General features: G+C 50.1%; 1 protein-coding gene across 8 annotated transcripts in view; it reads left to right on the forward strand.

Moving 5' to 3' along the window:
* Window positions 1-19,790, forward strand: part of DTNB (dystrobrevin beta) — a 219,137-nt gene that overhangs the window by 115,619 nt on the left and 83,728 nt on the right. For 7 of the 8 annotated variants that reach the window (XM_082307455.1, XM_082307457.1, XM_082307461.1 and 4 more), the window contains 2 exons: window positions 5,932-6,021; window positions 13,302-13,389. In XM_082307455.1, coding sequence (XP_082163581.1) covers window positions 5,932-6,021; window positions 13,302-13,389 — 178 coding nt within the window. The remainder of the gene's footprint in view (window positions 1-5,931; window positions 6,022-13,301; window positions 13,390-19,790) is intronic. The other variant, XM_082307458.1, reaches the window with a different exon arrangement.

Here is a 19,790-nt window from a genome sequence, read left to right on the forward strand (position 1 = left end):
CTAAAGGTGTTTTTTCAAAGATGAACTTTCCCAGAGTTCAGGTTTTAAAGGCAGTCTCCGAGAGGTGCAAATCCGGCTGCGGCTGCAGCAGCACGCCCTGCCGTGCCCCCGGCCCGCCGTCCTTCAGCCCTACCGGCGCCGCGGGCTCTGGGCCTCTTCGGTCCAGTCAAGGAACCCATCCGTGATTATATTTCAATCATGAGAAAAACCCAAGGAGAGGGGACGGCATCGTGGTGTCAAGAGACGACGTCGCTGTTTCTCTGCTCTCGGGCTGTATCAGGTAGTATTTTTGCTGAAATACCCGTCTGAAAATCGAAGGGATACCTTCAGATTCCTGAACACGTTATAAAACCATCGGTCTGCACCCACGTAGGGGGTAGGGAATAAAAATAGCTGACGCATCTATGTCGAGCGCAAATCGTGTCCGAGAATGGAAATTGGGTGGTTCTGCTGGGGTGGGTGGCCTTGTGAAGGAGGGGGAGGCACTAATTTTAAATATATTGACTCATAAAGCTTTTGACACTATCCCATATGGTATTTTCATAAATAAACTAGGTAAGCGTGGACTGGTTGAAACTGCTGTTATGTGGGTGCAACACCAGTTGAAAAATTACAGTCAGAGAAAGAAAATATCAATATTTTCCTACCAGAGAGGGAGCACGTGTCAGGTGGGATCCCACGGGGTCTGTTCCCAGTTCAGCGTTACTCGGCTTATTCCTCGGCAGCGTGCACGAGGAGATGGGGAGCACACGTACACGTCTTTCATACCGACGCTACGCAAGGGAGGTACTGGAGATTCTCCAAAGAGCCAGCCTCTAATTCAGAATGGTCCTGCAGATCAACGCGATCAATAAAGACAGCTTTGAGTGACAGAAAAGAAAATAAAACGCATGCATAAGAAGTAGAGAATGACTGACGAGACGGGTCTATTGCTGAGAAGTGTCTGGGGAGTGGGAGCGGGTTAGGAGCTGAATGCAAATCAAGGAAATTCCCGCAAAAAAGGAGAGGACACCGTGCCTGGGGTTTGTAGGAACAGGAGCGCCGTGTCTAGGACAGCTCAGACAACGGTTCAGTAGCGGTGGCTTCCACCCCATGCGCTGTCTTGACTTTCGGACGGTGGATGCTGAGAAGGCTGTAGACGCATTGCAAGGCCAGAAGCGGCTGATGGTGTTGACAGCTTGACCTTCCAGAGAAGGGGTCCTCTGCTTTGGCAGAGCTCTCGCAGCGATCCCCGTGGGCAGGGGCTTGGGGAGAGGACTCGGTGTCCACCTGGGGAGCGGGGAGGAGAAGCACCGGATTCCATTCGCAGCAATGGGGCTCTCAGAGGAGTGGTGGAAACGGCAGGTAGAGGTTTGTGAAGTTCTGCAGATCCCCTTCAGAGCAGGTTGCGCAGTACGGCGGTACACTTTCTAAGAACAGTTTAGGAAAGCATCTGCTGTCTCATCCGTTTGATCCCCCGTTGAGGAGAGGGTGGACTGGAGACCTCCGGAGGCCCTTTCCATGTCACGGCTCTCGTAAATTAATTACCAAGCCGTAGAGCTGTTCTGATTTTCTTTGATTTAAAGAGTATATCGAAGTGTGTTAGATGAAACAGCTTCAACAGGGGACTAAATGTCCTCGTGATGTTCACTAGCGATATGGCTTGAGCAATATGGAGAAGCGATTCCTAAGTTTTTGTTATTTTCATTTCGCTTAAAATTATTTAGCAAATTCTATCCAAATTCACAGTTGGCTTGGGCTACTCCAAAATTGCCTTTTGACGTACAAGTGATTCACTGGGGAAAAAAAGAATAGAGAAGAGAGGGTCAGAACTGCATTTATCAAGGCCAGAGAGGAGAATTTGTTCTAATCAACACGTGCGGTTACGAGAGCGTCCCTGGGAGCCGTGACGCGGTGGCTGGTGACCCAGAGCCGTGCCGTGGCTGCGTGGTGCGGCAGGGCCGGGTGAGGCACGCATCGGGAGACGGCATTCAGAAAAGAGCCGGGGGCCATGAAGAGGGATGGAGCTGGGCTGGGATGAACAGAGATATTACAGGGCTTTCTCTCATCCAAAGAAGTGAAATGGCTCACAACATTTTTAATACAATGCTGGTTCATCAAGGGTATCTAATAGCCTTCCAAAATACAGAGTGACTACGCTTAAACCTCAAAACACCAGGAATGTAGAGGTAGAGGATTATTTAAACATTTAAACATCTGAGAGCAAGTGGGTACAGAATTATGATGTACGACATCCCTGGATGAGGTGGGGAGAGGGAAGGAGACGAGTCAGCAGCCTTGGGGTGCGATGGGGAGAGGTGAGAAGCTGTCTGGGAGCGGGGAGGCGGTGATTCCAGCTCAGCCCAGGCAATCCCAGCTCAGCCCAGGTGATCCCGGCTCAGCCCAGGCCATCCCCGGCTCAGCCCAGGGCGATCCCGGCTCAGCCCAGGCAATCCCAGCTCAGCCCAGGGTGATCCCCAGCTCAGCCCAGGTGATCCCGGCTCAGCCCAGGCAATCCTGGCTCAGCCCAGGGCGATCCCGGCTCAGCCCAAGACGATCCCTGGCTCAGTCTGGGTGATCCTGGCTCAGCCAAGGCGATCCCCGGCTCAGTCCGGGTGATCCTGGCTCAGCCAAGGCCATCCCCAGCTCAGTCCGGGTGATCCTGGCTCAGCCAAAGCGATCCCCAGCTCAGTCCGGGTGATCCTGGCTCAGCCAAAGCGATCCCCGGCTCAGCCCAGGCGTTCCCCGGCTCAGCCTGGGCGGTCCTGGCTCAGCCTGGGCGATCCCCAGCTCAGTCCGGGTGGTCCTGGCTCAGCCTGGGCGATCCCCGGCTCAGCACAGACCTCGCTCCGTGTTTGCAGTGTGTGAGTGGCCTTCGAGCACCTCCCTGCCCGCGGCGCGGGGCACGCAGCAGCAGAAGGACCAGGGACGGTTCGGGCGCAGGGGTGGTACCGAGATGCCCGTCGCTTCGTAGGAGAAGGGAGGAGGCAGGCTGGTGGCGTTGCAGATCTGGTTACGTGCAACGGGGAGCATCGCTGGGTGCGACCGGGAAGCAGAGGGACGTACCAAGCAATTTTGCATCTTAACTGAGGCCAATGTGACATAAATTTTTAAGATAGAGGTATACATAGTAGGTTTGTGGTTTCTCTTCCCGTCCTGTCGATAGCAGTCATGTGTTGCTTCTACTTTTTGCTGGCCACGCTGCTGCTCAGCTGTGAATTCGCGTGCTGCAGCTGCTTTGAATGAGCACTAGTTGCTGGGCAGACATTCGGTGGGTGTTACACTGGCAAAGTTCACAAAGAATGGCGCTTGTCCTTAGTTATCTCAGGCTTTTCCAGAGGAGCTGAATGCAGTAAAAGGCAAGCCCTTTGGAAAGGGGAGTTAAAGGTACGCGTCGGCATAATTTAAACTCTGCTTGCTCTGGATGACGCGCCGGCCCTGCCGCGGTGGCCGCGCTGCGGGGGACGGCCGCAGCCTGCCTTTTGCAAACAGAGCGGCACGTTCGGCCAGGAAGGTGCCAGGGCAGCGGATGCGAGTTTAATGCTTTTGTTTGAACCGCGAAGCTTGTGTTTATGTGAGTTTTGCAGTTCAGGATTACCTACGCTACCTTGTAGATTTTAGTACTGCTTTTGCTCTACGTTAGCATCGCGCAGACCTACAAGGCTTTTACAATAAACCGGTGCAACCACAGAATGCCACTAAGCCCCGCGCTTTCTCCTGCCCGCTACACTTAGATGTTCTCCTCGATGGGAAAATATCTGTACGCTGTAGCCGAGACGGCCAGCCAAACGGTGATGAGTTCTTCCCGGGATGCACCTGCTTCTTTCGGTGGTAGATTTATCAGGAGCAGTGGGCTTCCCCCGGCCCCCCTCTTTCTCCAGCTCTCCCGTAACCCAAAACCTGACCTGACCGCCTCCTTACTCCTTCCACGGTTCCACGTAGCTGCGCCTAACAAGCGAAGCAGCCAAACGCGTGCAGGTGCTCGCTGCTGCCCCGGCGCCGTCCCGGCAGCCGGCGGAGGGCGGCTTGGCGGCGTGCGCCCCGCTGCTGCAGCCTCTGGTTTCCCGGGGCCCGGGGCTGCCGAGCGAGGTGCCGGAGGGGGCCGGGTGCCCGCAGGCAGGCTGACCTGCCTTCACAGGCGGGAGCGAAAAACCAGATAGCGGCTGGGAACGGTGTTCCACCTACCTCTGGGTTTCCTTCCCAAACCAGGAATGCTAATCGCTGCTCAAGCTGTTCCCGCTTTGAGTTAAAAACGTGGTCGTTTCTGCTGGGCTTTTTCCTTTCCAAGAGGGCACGTGTAACGAGTTATAATGAAAAAGGTCTTGGAATCTTAATTGTTGTGGTTGCGGCAACGTGCCTGCTATAAAACATAGCTAAACTGAAGCTTTTCAGCACTTGCCGGTAGTCGGGCTTCACGAAGCGTAGATTGCTTAAAAATTCCTCCGTGCAGTGGGTAACGTTAAGTCTCCTTCTTATTACAAACCCATTATTACAAAGGTTGCTCCTGGCCTGGGGGCTTGGCGTGGGTAATTCCATTTTGCCTCTTTTTATAAGGTCTTATTCCGCTCCTGGCAGACTTCTCTGACATGTTGCTGCACATAACAGAGAAGAAAAGAGTTTGTATGTCTAAAAAATGCGAATTCTGTTTTCATAGGATCAGTATATTGATGCTGAAAGCAATAAATGCCATGTTTGTAAAAGCTTCTGAAACAAACACTTCCTGGCCGTGTGTGGAGGGGAATTAACTGCCGTTTATAAATGGAAAGAGCGGCTTGAATACCTGACATAGGAATGAAAAATGGAATTTCTTGTACACCTGTATTAGAGGAAGAAATGCACATTATGCTAAAATAATAGTGATACATGTTCGAGAATCATTTTTTAGGGGACAATCTGATCTGATACCTGCCCGGGACTTTTCGTCTCCCAGGCGAGAGTGGTGCTTTCCCGTGGTGCAGGAGCAGAACCGGAGCCCGTGGGCCCGGCGTCGCGTGGACGCGGAGGAAAGCCAGCGTAGCAGGGCTGGCGTGTCGCTCCCTTGGGCTGGAGAAGAAAACGCTGCTGCCTCCGTGGGCAAGGCCTGGGATAAAAAAAAAAAAGAACCATTTTGTTGTATTCTCGCAGGGTTTGGGGGATGCTGCTGTCGCAGGCGTGGTAGAAACCAGCACGTTTTAATTGGACCATAAAGGCAAATCGTTATTTATGTGGGGTTACTTCTGATAACTATTTCTTGCATTCAATCTCTATTCGTAGAAATATTCAAAACGCTAGTAGCTTTAGTTTTGTAAGTCCTCAAAACAAAAAAATATGATGTTGTTTAATGAATCCCTGTTAGAGGGTAGTTCTGTTGATACCAACCACTAATTTTTTAGGTTTTTATCACTTTCCTTGTATTTTCGTTTATTATTATGAGAGAAAGAGAAGAGACCGGACGCTTTCAGTTCTTATTTTAGACACAGTAATAAAAGGGCCCGCCGGCGTGGGCTGGGCTCTGTTTGGAGCCGTTGGCCGGCAGACGGTAAGGTCTGTCCGGGCTGGAGGCCCCGGGGCCCCGGCCGGGCTGGCTCTGGCCGTGCTCGGCCGCCTCTTCCCGGTGGCTCCCTGCGGACGCGCGGCCTGGTGGGAGCGTCGCTGCTGCCGTCGGAGGCGGCCGATGCTTTCGATGGTGCTGCCGAGGGCAGCCCCGCTCTGCCAGAGCGGCAGCAGGCTCCGGGAGGCTCCACAGCTGCATTCGCTGCATATGTAGGTACCCAAATGTTTCTCTAATCTGTGTTTTAATCTTTAACTGCAGAAGGTATCCTTTTCATGTGACTTGCAGAAACATATTTACATTTTTAATTACTCATCTGTTTGTTTTAATTTTTAACTGTTTGTTTCGTTAACATTCATTAATTATTTGCTTTGTATTTATGTTCTGTTTTGTTTGCTCTCTTTTGCCTCCATTGCTCCTAGGTTACAGTGCAACCCGGATACTGCCAGCCGATTAGCGGACGAGCATGCACTGATAGCAAGCTACGTGAGCCGGCTGCAGCGCGGTGCACGGTTAGTGTTAGGGGAGCGTTCCTGGCGCAGGGACGGGCACAGCAGCCCTGCGTCCTCTGGGCAGCGATGGCCAGTCAAAGGTGCCTGGCCTCTGTTGGCAAATGGAGGGAAACGTATTTAGTGTTCTCCGAAATCTTCTGAAAATGCACAAGTACCTACGCGTGCACGGACACACAAATACGCGCAGGGGAAGGCATCAGATGGGAAGGGACCAGTTTGTGTCCAGTCCCACCCGATTGCACTCACTGCGTTACAGAGTCCCTTACACGAACTGATTAACATCTATCTAACGGGTAGATAATTCTATCATCTATCTATATATCTATAGATATAGATATATCTACAAACAGATATATGTATATCTAACATCTATATCTATATATCTATATCTAACATCTATATCTATATATCTATATCTAACATCTGTCAACGGGTCAGATAATTTTTCTCTCCATGACCATTCTGGAATCTCGTCTTTCACCAGTAAGGAAACTCTCTAATTTCCACTGAAATTTTTTCACGGCCGGCTCATACCCATTAGTTCTCGCACCAACGTTGTCCTGTAACTCTCAACTGTTCTTCTTTCTCCTTATTGCTTTTACCCCCCCCACCCGAACGCGGCGCGGCCCGATGTCCCGTCCCGTCACCGCCTGTGCTACCTGGGCTGAACAAGCAAGCTCTTTCATCCCACCACCGTGACCTGCTTAATATGACTGTTTCTGTGCCTTTCCAAAAATCTTAATGCTTTGAAGAATTAATTCCTTTTATCTCAGCTTTACTATTTGTGCACATTTATATTTCATGTCTGTGTCTACGTAGAGAAATTTTACCCCAAAGCCCCAGAACGCAGCCCTCCCGGTTCATCACAGGACATAGCCGGGAGGTTTTCCCCATTCCACTTTTGGACCTAATGAAATGATCCCTTTACAGAGCCAGAGCTGGGCTGGAAAGGAAAAGGAGGTTTAGTGATCTGGATGCTATATGTAAAGGCCTTGCTCCATCCATGTTGTCATCCTCTGAATAATATTTTGAGTCCTGTTTCATCACTCTGTCACGTAGGAATTTGTATTCCGCTGCTGTGTTGATGAGGCGCATCCTGGCTGGCTGGATCTCCGGGGAAAGTCAGATTTTTTTCTTGGTAGTGAATCACTGTTGTCTGCTATCACCTGCTATGAACTGAAAGCCCATAATATTGTCCACAAGACAATAAAACCCGAGGAATTTCAGACTCCCCCCTTCACTCAATTACTGTAATCATAGGATTTGGAGATACAAAGGAATGCATCTTGAAGAGTGTATGACAGATTGAAATACTGTGTGTAGCTCATAGCTGCCGTGTTACAACCGGTTGGGGTAGAGGTTCCCAGTCTTTCAGGTCTTTAAATTTAAAAAAATCACTTGGTACTGTTACCAGAGTAGCAGCGTACTCCTAGAAGGAGCCAAACGCAAAGAAAATAATTGAAATCCTAGTTTTGTTGTGCATGGGAGCATCTTCCAAGGCAGCAAGAGAGACCGATGAAATCTGTGCTGCGTTGTCACTTCTTTTGGTCTTCACCCCCAGCCTCTGGGATGCCAGCCCGCCCTTCTGCTCCGGCAGGCTGGGTGGAGCTCCTCAGCGCGCTCAGCCGGCCTGGCAGGCAGGATCCCGGTCCGACTGACCGAGATCACGGTAAATCCCACTTACGGACAGCTCTCCCTGCAATAACCAGCACTTGCTTTCTCTCCTCTCTTCTCCTGTTTGCATCTGCTCCTGGCTGCTGTTGGAGACGAGGTCCAGGGTGGCTCTTCTGGCCCAGCTGCTGCTCTTGTGCCCCTCACGGCCCCTCTCCTGTCAGGGCACTATGGACTTCAGGACCAGAAGAGACCATTAGAGCATCTTCTCTGTCGTCTCACACCAGTGTCCAGGCATTTGGACAATGCCCTTAACTTTAACTTTTGGTCAGCCCTGAAGTGATCGGTCAGTTGGGCTAGGTGGTTGTTGTAGGTCCCTTCCCACTGAGAGAGTCTCGTCTAGTCTGCTCTGTTCTATCCTATCCTACCCTACCCTACCCTACCCTACCCTACCCTACCCCATTCATATAATCATAGAGTAGGTTGGGTGGGCAGGGACCTCCAAAGGCCACCCAGTCCCACCCCTGCCATGGGCAGGGACATCTTCACCCAGACCAGGGTGCTCAGAGCCCCGTCCAACCTGGCCTTGAATGTGGCCAGGGATGGGGCATCTCCCACCGCTCTGGGCAACCTGGGCCAGTGCCTCACCGCCCTCAGCACAAACAATTTCTCCCTTCTGTCCAGTCTGAATCTCCCTTCTTTCAGTTTAAGACATTCCCCCCGTTCATCCCTGGGCTGAACCTAACACCTTGTTTCTCTAAAGCGCAGCTTTCAGAAAGCGCCATGATGGAGAAGCCACGCATTTCATCGACCATCTGTCCCAGGGATTAATTGTGCTAACTCTTTTAAAAAAGAGCCCTACTTCAAATTTGAACTTCTCTTTCTCCCACTTCCAGTCACTGGTTTTGTGTATCCTTGCCTTTGCTCTTTATCGCCCAGCATCTTTTCATGGGTCTTTCAGCCAAACTTGGAGAGCCTTTAAGCCATGGCTAGCTGGATCCCTGAGATTTTCATCATATTAAAAATTATTTAATTCACTGATGTCCTCCAACCAAAAAGTCCATCCAAGCTACATAAGGGGTATAGCAAACAGAGCTCAGTGGACTTCATTTATCTTACAATAATATATTTTTCTTTTTTTTACCTGCTGTATTATTGTGGTAGCAAGCCAAATTGGTTAAGTGCTTTTCAAAGAAATGCTAGAACATCCCCTCTCTGCGGGATGTGCTGCAGGCAAAGGCAGCTGCAGAGCGCGGCAAGTCGTACCGCATGCGGTTAGAAAGCTTACGGAGCCGATGAGTTGTGCTTTAGTACTTGGACAGTTGTTTGTTACATATTTCTTAAGCTCAGCATTCATAACTTAGGTTCCCCATCATTCAGCAAGCCTGCTTTTCCCCAGTCCCTACGAAGCCTCTATTTCAGCTCCACTTTTCACCAGAAAAATGAAGTAGCCCGACCTGGAGTGTCGTAATTTTTATGTATTCTGCATTCTGCATTTCCTGCAGAAGACAGCTGGCCCCAGGATTTACATGGGTTGCTTTTGGTCGGTTGACCGAGGTGGATGGAAGGGTGGTGAGCTGCTTGGCTGGTTTGATTTGGTTTCCTTTTTTTCTGAGCCTCTGAAACTGCAGTTGTCTGCAGCACTCCTGATTTTAAAGGAGAAAGAAAGGAAGGAGTCACTTTTCTTAAAGATATTCTGTCCCCACGGTCCTTACTCTTGGCTCACCATCAGTTGGCAGCTGGGACGCGTGGCCCTTCGGGTCAGTGCTGGAAGAGTAAGCCATGCCTTCTTTTGCTGTCCTCTGCCGCTGCCCAGCATCGTGAATTCCTAAGCTGTTTTGGAAGGAGCCTAGGATCTCAAACCTTCCCCCAGGACATCTCATCTTCTCTTACATCCCCTACTGAGCGCCCACGCCTAGCCAATGCTTTGGTTGTCCAAGCTCATTTTTGTGTTAGCGTTTGACACCAGGGCACTGGCATCTCGGCTTTCTCTTTACAGCCTGCCTTTGCCCCCGTTTTGCTGGGCATGGCGTCACGAGAGCCTCAAGCCAACACAAGTGCGAGGTGCTGATTTTTCCCTTTCCCCCCCGCCCCGTTCATCCTGCCGGTGCCCGCGCTCTCGCCTTTGCGTTACCTCCCGCGTTTGCGCAGCCGCCTGCTGAGCTGGCTCGGGGAGCTGCCCTGGCAGAAAACAAGTTATTGTTTTGTCAGGCCAGCCTTAAGCCAACTCAATTTCCTTCGCTGGCTCGTCACGGCGCCCCGACGCTGCTGCCAGCACAGCAGTGGAGGGCAGAGGCTGCGCACATCCCTTCCAGTGCCCGCGCACGTTTGGGTCAGATCAAAGTGACTGCAGACGCAGTGCTTCCCTACGCGTTTATCGCATTGTCTCAACCGTTTCCATTGACACCTAAAAATCAGCATCGCTTCACCCTCCCTGTCGCCCCTCCGGGCGCTCGTGTTCCGTGGCTCCCATCAGTCTGATTCTGTCCCGTTGTCTCGGTGCCTCTGCGGCAGACGCGGGCTGTCCCGAGGGTGCCGCTTCCTTGGGCGCGTCGAAGCCTGCGCTGGCCAGACCCCTCCAGCTGGGTTATCCATCTGCCAGCTATCGCCTGCATCTCCAAAGGGAGAGGCGGGAGAGCTCACGGATTGACTAATCAGTGCTCTGTGAGTGGCACGATGTTGTCAAAATAGACCAAAGCACCCGGCACGGTATTTTTAATCATAGAATCATAGAATCGTTAAGGTTGGAAAAGACCCTTGAGATCATCAAGTCCAACCGTTAACCCAGCACTGCCAAGGCCACCACTAAACCATGGCCCTCAGCACCACGTCTGCCCTTCTTTGAAATACCTCCAGGGATGGGAACTCAGCCACTTCCCTGGGCAGCCTGGGCCAGGGCCTGAAAGATAGGGAAATCGATAATTTTACCTTTCCGAAATTCTGCTGCTGTAAAAATCTCTGAACTCTCGCTCACATACCCTCCTCCCTTCTGAGCTCCGGGCTTAAGCCAGGCTTATTCCTCCCCTTTGCTGCTTTTCCTGTTCTTGAGCTGCTGTCCTCTGGTTCGTGTCTGGCTGCCGCTCGGGGCCCTTTCCGCACCGGAGCCCTGGGTGCCATGGGACTCGTCTGGGCAGGGGGAAGGTTCACCGCTTGCGGCGCTGCTGCCGCCCCAAAGGGCGGGGAGCTCCGCAGGACTCCTGGCAAGGACCGGCTTTCAGGCTAGGAATCCTTTGCAATGTCTCCACAGAAATTAAAGCTACAAAGAAGTGAGCTTTCCTTCGTGAAGTGATGTAAAGAATTCTGTGGTATTTTGTAGGTTGTGTTTAATGCCCTCTCTGTTAATCCAAGAGAGCTGTAGGCTGCAGTAGTGGTTCGTTTCTTCAAACTGTTTTACAGTAGAGAATGTGGAGGTGGGCCAGGAGATGTACTTCCCTCCACCTGCAAAATATTCCTAAAAGCAAATGCAAAAGTTTTTTTTTTTTTTAATTACTTCAAGAAAGTAAGTAACTATTTTCTAATAGTATTTCTAATAGTATTCTAATATTCTAATAGTATTTCTAATAGTAGTAATAGTATTATAATAGTAGTAATATTATTATTATAATAGTAGTAATACTATTTCTAATAGTATTTCTAATAGTAAGTAACTATTTTCTAATTCACTTAGATAAGAAGAGGCGATCGTTCCAGGAGCTGGGAGAGGTATTAGGAGATACCAGATCATGGAAAGGGCAGAAGGGATGGAATGGTCGGCCTTCCTATAAAAGCAGAAAAAAGCCTTGTACAGACAAAACTGCAGAGGAAAGCTAAACAAAACCAATATCAGATTCAGAAAGTGGGGTGGGAAAGATTGTTCTCCTTCAGTAGAAAACAAATGAGAAAACGAATTAGCATGATGGCGTGCGAGAAGTTCGTCAGGCCTGGTGTAAAGACTCTGGTTTTTCTTCTCTTAAATCTGTTTTCCCGCTGGTTTAGCTCACCTTTCGCCAGCTCCTTCCTTCGCACTGCTCAGTTGAATATCTTCAGGTCCTAATCCAGCAGGCCGAACGCAGAGGCATAGCAGCGCAGTTTATACTCATCGTAGACCCAGCCGTGTCAAGTGTAGTCGTACCCCTGTTCAGTTCAGTCTAAAGTTTCTATGCCGTCTCAAACACCTCATCCGGCAGGCTTTCAGAGTCTTAAAAGAGATCAAGTTGTTCAATTCGGCGTTGCAAGAAAGAAATTAAATCTACATTTTTAAATAAACATAACGTATGCAATATAGATTTGGTTCTTTAAATAAGGTAAACGTAAATCTGTGAAATTTAAATAACACAAACGGGACGGCGCGGTTATTCGCGGCAGCCAGCCCGCTGCCTGCGGGTCCCGCCCGGAGCATCAGGGGTAGCGTCGGGAAGGCTGCGTTGCAGCGTGAAGCACATGGCTCATTTCCACCTTAGCCCCGGTTGTTTCGGTGAATAATGGTTTGGTTTATGTCGCTGATTCGGTGGCTGCCCTTTCAAAGGGAGGCCGTGGTGGGACATCTGTGCGCAAGACAACAAGCGACTATGGAATAGTTCGGCTGGATGTTGACTGACAAAGTTGCTCTTTGGTTTGGCTTTCCCCTGCTTTCTCTGTGGCCAGGCCACCGTGCCACCGACGCTGAGCGGGTGATAGATCTCAGCGTTGACTGGTTTCAGTTAACACAGCCTGAAAATTATCGGTTGTCCCCCTGTGTGTTTCTACCTAAAAAGACGATTAGTTGTGAATGGTGGAAACTGGTTCAGCACTCTGGGCCCTAACTGGGCTACCAGACTGCGTTCATCAAGTTAATCATTAATTAATCAGAGGGGACGATGCTCGTGTTAAATGTGAGGAAGAGCTCCCTGGCCTTGGGCATCTCTCCCATTTGCTGTCCCTGCTTCTCCTGTTTCAGGATTCAATGTCCCTTTCTTCTCTCACTGTTGCTGATGATGGGAAATATTTTTAATACCTCTTTCGGCAACATTTCCAAGACGGCGGCAGCCTGCGTGGGGCGGCGAGAGGCAGCTGCAGCTGCTTCATCCTCTGCTAGCTGAGGCGTGAAGGACCAAGTCTCAAATTACCACGTTCTGTACGTTTGGGTGTTGTAAGGTGGTAGTAAGTCAGGTGTAAGTCAGGCTGACTTACAGAGTACCGTTTGCGTTTAAGTTGATGATGTTCGGTGACAGGGTCCCTTCTTCTCAGGTCAGCGTGGTTCCCCCCGCTCCTCCTGCTGGAAATGGTCCTGACTTGGGCACTTGGCATCCTCCATCTCCTGAGGACAGAGCTTTTCTCCTCCGTCATTCAGCTCTTCGCCCCTTTTTACCTTGAGTAAACCAAAAGCGTTTGCAGAAAAGCTCCTCAGAAACAACTGAAATCTGTTCCTAATGATACGTGTTTATGGATTGTTGAAAACAAATGATTTTACTCATTTAAAACTGGAATATATGAATCCTGGAGAAAATGCTACTAGGCAGAAAGTCTCGAGAGCAGTCCCCGCTTTGGAAGCGGAATGAGAAAGGGAACGGTCTCGATTATTTCCAGTGCGACTCTTCCTTTCCCATCACTGTCTCTTTGCAATAATGCATCCTTTCCCCTGTCCTCCCCCGGTGTGAGTAATCTCTAGAGGCGGCGGGTATTGACGGGGTGTTTTGGCTTTTCCCCGGCAGTGTCCTGGACAGCCCCGGCAGGCTGGACGAGGAGCACAGGCTGATTGCCAGATACGCCGCCCGGCTGGCTGCCGAAGCTGGAAATGCAGTAAGTGAATGTTCATCCCTCTTTACCGACCGTGGAATATGGAAGGTGTTTTTCAGAGTCTAATTAGTAGCTTAATGCTAACAGCTGCGTCACATTGTCATTTTTTGTTTATTCAGCGGATGCGAAAGAGCAGTACGCTTTCCTGGTTTTCAGCAGAAATACTGCGTTCTCAGGGAGGAGCAGGGAACGGGGAACAACGCCACAAATTATTAGAAATGAGGTCAGAGGAGACGAGAATAAGCAGATTAGTCCTACTTAGTCTAGAGAAGAGATAAATGCGTAGATACCTGAGGAAAACAAATCCTGGAGCAACCGTTATGGCATATATTTATTCCAGAGGGAGGGAGCCTGAGAGAGAGAAAGGAAGGTATTTTTTTATGTTTGCAGTCTCTTATAATAGAAGAAACTAAAGGAAAGACCCAACAATTTTAAATTGGTAAAAATAAATACTGCTTTAACAGAAAAATTGCTATAGGAGATCATGGCAATTAAGAATTTATTGACGTTCCACGGAATAATTGCAGTCTAGCTGGATGGGGAGATGCCTGTCGTTGCTGGTCTATCCGTGCGGAAGGAGAGCAGTGTTTGCAGGAGCAATCTTCCGCGTTGCTGAGCGGCAGCGGATCTCCCTCGAATTACGGCTGCCACGTTACGACATTTCCGCCGAGCCTGCCGCGTAGCAGCGGCTTGCCTTAGCGCGTACGCAAATCCTGGCTGCTCTTTCTGTCTGTCGAAGGTGCGCGTCCCGCACCAGCCTCTCGCCCTCATTGCTGCTCTACGTGATCGCTGTTGCAGAACACGTTATTATCCACACGCCGTTTCTGATATAGCCCTTGTCTTCCACAACCTCCAGCGGTGGCAACGACCTCTCCTAAGCACCTTACCGCTATGGCGGAGTGTGTCCTGCCACACCTTAGCGTGGCCAGAGAAGCATCTTAACGTCAGTGTCCTCGCTCACCTTTTCGTTACCTGGTTGTCATATCAGTACTTTCAAGTCCTTTCCAGCAAGGCAGGCTTATGCCTCCTCATAATTTCCTTCAGTGTGTGTGCAGCCAATAATCTGACTCTGTCATACGGATGTGACCGGCTATTTCCCTTTTGCAAAGCTTCAATCAAAAAGAATTATGCTTTTTAAACGTTTTTAACTGTCAGTTCCCATTATCTCTGTCAAACAGTATGTTTGCGTTTCTGAAGTGTGCTGGTTTGGGCTGGGATAGAGGTAATTTTCTTCACAGTAGCTGGTATGGGGCTATGGATTTGTGCGTGGGGCTATGGATTTGTGTGTGGGGCTATGGATTTGTGCGTGGGGCTATGGATTTGTGTGGGGGGCTGTGGATTTGTGTGGGGGGCTGTGGATTTGTGCGTGGGGCTATGGATTTGTGTGGGGGGCTATGGATTTGTGTGTGGGGCTGTGGATTTGTGTGTGGGGCTATGGATTTGTGTGTGGGGCTATGGATTTGTGTGTGGGGCTGTGGATTTGTGTGTGGGGCTATGGATTTGTGTGTGGGGCTGTGGATTTGTGTGGGGGGCTATGGATTTGTGCGTGGGGCTATGGATTTGTGCTGGAAACAGCGCTGATCACACAGGGATGGTTTCGCTCCTGCTGAGCCGTGCTGACGCAGAGTCCAGGCCTTCTCTGCCTCCCACCCACCCCACCCGCGAGCAGGCCGGGGGCACGGGGCTGGGAGGGGGCACGGCCGGGACAGCTGCCCCCCGTGACCGAAGGGCTGCCCCACACCACAGGACACCATGCTCCGTAACAAAACTGGGGGAAAAAGGAGGAGGAAGAGGGGGACATTTGCTGTGATGGCGTTTGTCTTCCCAAGTCACCGTTACGCGCAATGGAGCCCTGCTCTCCTGGGGATGGCTGAGCGCCTGCCTGCCGATGGGAAGGAGGGAATGGATTCCTTGGTTAGCTTTGCCCATTAAACTGCCTTTATCTCAGCCCACGAGTTTTCTCACTTTTACCCTTCCGATTCTCTCCCCCATCCCACCGGGGGCGTGAGCGAGCGGCTGGGGGGGCTTAGTTGCCAGCAGGGATTAAACGACGACACAAAGTCATTCAGTTCACTGGGACCACGTTCATGCTGGAAGATTAAAGCAATACAGTGCAAACTTTCTGGTTTAGGTGGAAAAGGAGGGGAATTCCATGTAATCTTCATATAAAATTAAAGTTGTTGAGACAGTCAGTGCTGGATCAGTTTCACCCTGGAAGATGGTGGAAGAAATCTTACTCATGACTTGGCTTTTTCTGGTAGTAATGAAGAAGTGTTATGAAAACTGGAGAGTCACGACGTTGGTTCTGAAAGAACCTGGTCGTTTAAAAATCTGTAAATCACCTCAGCCTGTTTCTGTGTGCTTCGTAGTTCTGAAGGAGGTCAAAAATGAAGCAACTTAGTTGGACGTAAAGAAAGCAGCACTTCAGAGTTTCCTGAGACTTTCCTGTGACAAATTACTGCTTTCTTTTCGTCCAAGTAAGTTACATCATAGGGCAGATGTCAAAGTGCTGCAGGGATCGAGGCGTGGTAGAGAAAGGATGTAAGAGTAGTAATAATATGTCTCCATTGCGACCGAAGCTTAGCAGCAAGGAATCTAAAGGTTATTTTCTGGGTCCACCGTTTATTCACAGTCCAGATATGCTATCAGCTGAAATGGATATATTTTTCATATTCTGAAGGAATCCGAGTTTATAGTGCTCTGCTTCCTGGCAGGTTCTAATTATTTCTTGCCAAAGGAGATGCCCGCTCCCTGGCCCGCGCTCTGTCCGAGCGGTGCCCAAGCTGGCGGTGGCACCTCGGCGGAGGAGCGGCCCGGGGCGGCGTGCCGTCCCCGCGGGGCTCGCTCCGGAGGGCTCGCCCTTTGTGGGAAACGGAACAGCCGAGACCCGTCAGCCACAGTCCGTCCTTTCGATACTCTTCTTATAACCTTAAAACAGAGAGACGGGAGTAAATTAGAGGCTGGGAAATTCAAAACAAAAAAAAAAAAAGGGAACAGTTTTTTCCTCCCGCATGGCATTAAAATGGGGAACATCAAATGAAAACCCCAGTATAATAAACATCTCAGAGGTCCAGTAGGAGAAGGATGCTCACTGAGCATATGGCAGCCGGGCTACCAGCTTTACAGCAGTGATAGGGGAGGGTGTGCGGGGAGGGCAATGGTATTGTACGTAAAGCAAATACACAGTGTAACGGCCTGAAAGTGTCGCAAAGAGAAGAACTGCAGAATCCTCGTGGGCTGAGATTCCAAATTCTTAATAATAGAGGAGAAATACTGAGCGGCTGATGAGATGGTGGCAGCGATCAGGAAACGGTAAGTGAGATAAGAGAGGCTGCGAATTCGGGACGGGTAAGTAACAGTGGGAGATTGCGGCACCCCGCGCAGGGGCTGAATAACGCCTTTTCAGAGGGAGGTGCAGGAGCTCTGGGATGCAATAAATGACGCTCCTTTGAACAGGTAGTTGAGGAATTCACAAAAAGGTGCGCTCCTGGATCTGGCGCGGGGTGGTGCAGCAGGAGGAGCTGGAGCGGTGCTGCCTGCGCTGGCTGATCTGCGGTGGTAACCCTCGCACGCTTCGCTTTAACGGCAGGAGAGCGCACCGAGTAAATCCAGCATGCAGCTACGCAGTTTCAAGAAAGGGAACTATGTAAAAATGAAACTATTAGCAAAAATCCTAAAAGGATCAGTCCGAAAAGCAGGAAGCCTGTAAGCTGCCTGGAGGCTGTTAAAAGTCCTGTATTAGAAGCTCAGGAAAGCTGTGCGTCAAAATTCAAAAAGAAAACAAAACCATGCAAAAAACTCTTTTCATGGGTCAATGAGAAGGCTAAGGAGGATGTCCCAAGGAAAGGATGGCATCCAAGAAACGGAGAGCTTGCCCAAATGGAAAGAAAAAGAAAGCCTATAAACGTGGCTGGTTAAACGCTAACAGGAAATTCAGGGATGGGAAAAGAAACAGAGGAGCACTTCACGGGGGATGCCGCAGTCTGGGGGAAAAAGATTTCCAATACCGTCAGAAGTAGGAATCTAACTAGGCAACCAGTAGACTTTTTGGTGACCACGATGAACAGAAGAGTAGTCAGGAATGAAAAGACCGTAGCGAAGAGGCGCAGCGAGTTGTTCGCCTCAGTCTTTACGCTGAAGGGGCATCATGTCGTGTGTTCTTCAGAGCAGGTAAGTTGGAGGAGCCAGATCAGATTGGAGCAAGCCCAGCAGAGACCGCGGAGATGGCTGGCGGCTGCCGTACCTGACATCCGAGCAGCGGCTGAGCAGGGTGGGTATGGTCAGGATGGAGAAGAGAAAGCAGAGGAGGATCTTCGTGCTGCCTGCAGCTGCCCGATGAGCCAGAGGTGGGGACCTGTCGGCCAGCCAAGGTCAACCCACCGCAGAGGTGCACAGTGAAAGGACAAGCAGCAACAGAATCAGACGGAAGCTGCAAGAAGGGAAATTCCAACTATGTATTAAGTGAAACTTTTTCAGCATGATCATGGTCCGGTATTGTTGTCCAAGAGGCTGTCCGCAGAAGAACTGCAGTCTTCCTCCCTGGAGACATTCAGAGCTCAACTGGACAAGTTCTCGAGCAACCTGCCGTGAATTGGCCCTGCTTTGAGCCGCGCACGGACGAGCAACCTCCGGAGCTTCCTTCCCACCTGCAGTTTTCTATGAATCTGGACCTTAATGAAAGTGGAGAATGGAAACAAACCACCATAAAGGAGTTACGGAATATTTGTCAATGGAGATTTTCAAACCAAGATAGTCCAGTATCTGCTGGGAATACTTGAGAGAGGTTGATGTGAACAAAACTATTTCTCGGTGTCCTCTCCAGCCCTACCTCTCGGATGTAATATGCTTTATTTTTTAACAAGCTCTAACTGCTAGAAATTAAGAGGATCCCAGATACAGGCTGTTCGTACTACAACGGCCTAATGCAAAGTTTCTTGCTTTTTTCTTTGAAGTAGCTGGCAGCGGCCACCGCTGGAACTCGTACATTGGGCTATGTGGCAATGGATCTGATTCAGGCCATCAGCTTCTGCTTTTTCTCAAATTAGATAAAATGTTAGAACTGCCTTCTGCAGGCTTGGTACTGTAATAAATGTCACTCGCCATATGAATGCAAATGCATTTCATTAACATTTTTAGGGGAAATGCCTTTGCTTGAAGTCTTACTGGGACAAAATAATGTGAGGCAGATCTCAGAGTTAATTCTTGAAATCCAAGCCTGTTTCTTCTTAAAGAAGAAAAATAAATGGGGAGGGAGGAGAAGAAAGGAGAATGCCTCGTTTGTCACTCGATACGTGCGAGTTGCTCAGCAGTGCAGGCGAGGCTGATGGCATGCAACCAGCGCAATTACGTGCTGCTAGACAGCGGCTTCGTCTGTGTTCGCTCAAACAAGCCCCGACTGGGCTACTCTTGTTTTCTTCAAGCCAGTCTTCAGAAGACAAAATCCCTTTTATTGAATTTAAGTTGCTCAGGGCTATGCTTGGCCTGCCAGTTTGGTCACAGCAGAGTGCTGTGCATTGAAATAGCTGTTGGCTGGCCCCGCCAGACCGGTTAGCTAGAAAGCAAAAGAGAGAAAAGCAGGAGGTGAGTAGATGAATAAAGAAGTTAATGGAGAGCAAACCAAACTTCATTTAAATCACAACTTTCAGGATCACAGCCTCATCTGTTAGTCTCCCTCTGCTGATCTGCTCAGATTGTCAGTCGGAGGTAAGAAATCATCTGGTGTTTCCTATCGCGCATCATCTTTCTGATAAAAGCAGGGACTGAAAATGATCTCCGGTGTCCCCAGCCCCCTCGCCTGTTTCCCTTGCAAAATCCTTCCACGTACATCCCCGATCCCGCCTCCGTACTGCCCTGTTACTTGAACATAGGTAATCCTGCAGATAAGGTGGCTGCATGCTTTTAAGAGAAGGGGTGATGTGTGTATTTTAGGTGAGTATATGTATACACAGCCATATATGTAAAGCGACCCTAGGCCCTCTGTTATCAATGTCCTACACACCACCTCCCTTTCTCCAAGACAATCCCTCCTTCATCTCCTCTCCCCCCTGCTCTGCCTCAGCTCTTTTTTTCCCCCATTTTCTGCTGTTAGCCCACTCCCGGATCCTCCTGAGCTTCTGCTGATGCAGCGGGGCTGGTGTCTGGCCTGGGAGCCAGACGTGCCTGCCGCTTCCCGGTGCCTTCTGATGGAGGGTGACCCGCCGTGGCACTCGGCAGGAGCAGAGGTCCGCAGGGACCGTGCAGTCTTGGCAGGACTTTGCTGACCTGTGCAGCCTTGCTGCTAGGAAAAGCGTGAGCACCTAATAAATACAAGATAATACTCAATTATGGATGAGTGGATAATTAGGTTGAGTTATGTGGATGAGTTACGATAATTAGGTTCTTGCCCACATTGCTCTCTTTTGAAA

This window comes from Platalea leucorodia (assembly GCF_965183815.1).
Source record: "Platalea leucorodia genome assembly, chromosome: 3".
NCBI classification, from domain to species: domain Eukaryota; kingdom Metazoa; phylum Chordata; class Aves; order Pelecaniformes; family Threskiornithidae; genus Platalea; species Platalea leucorodia.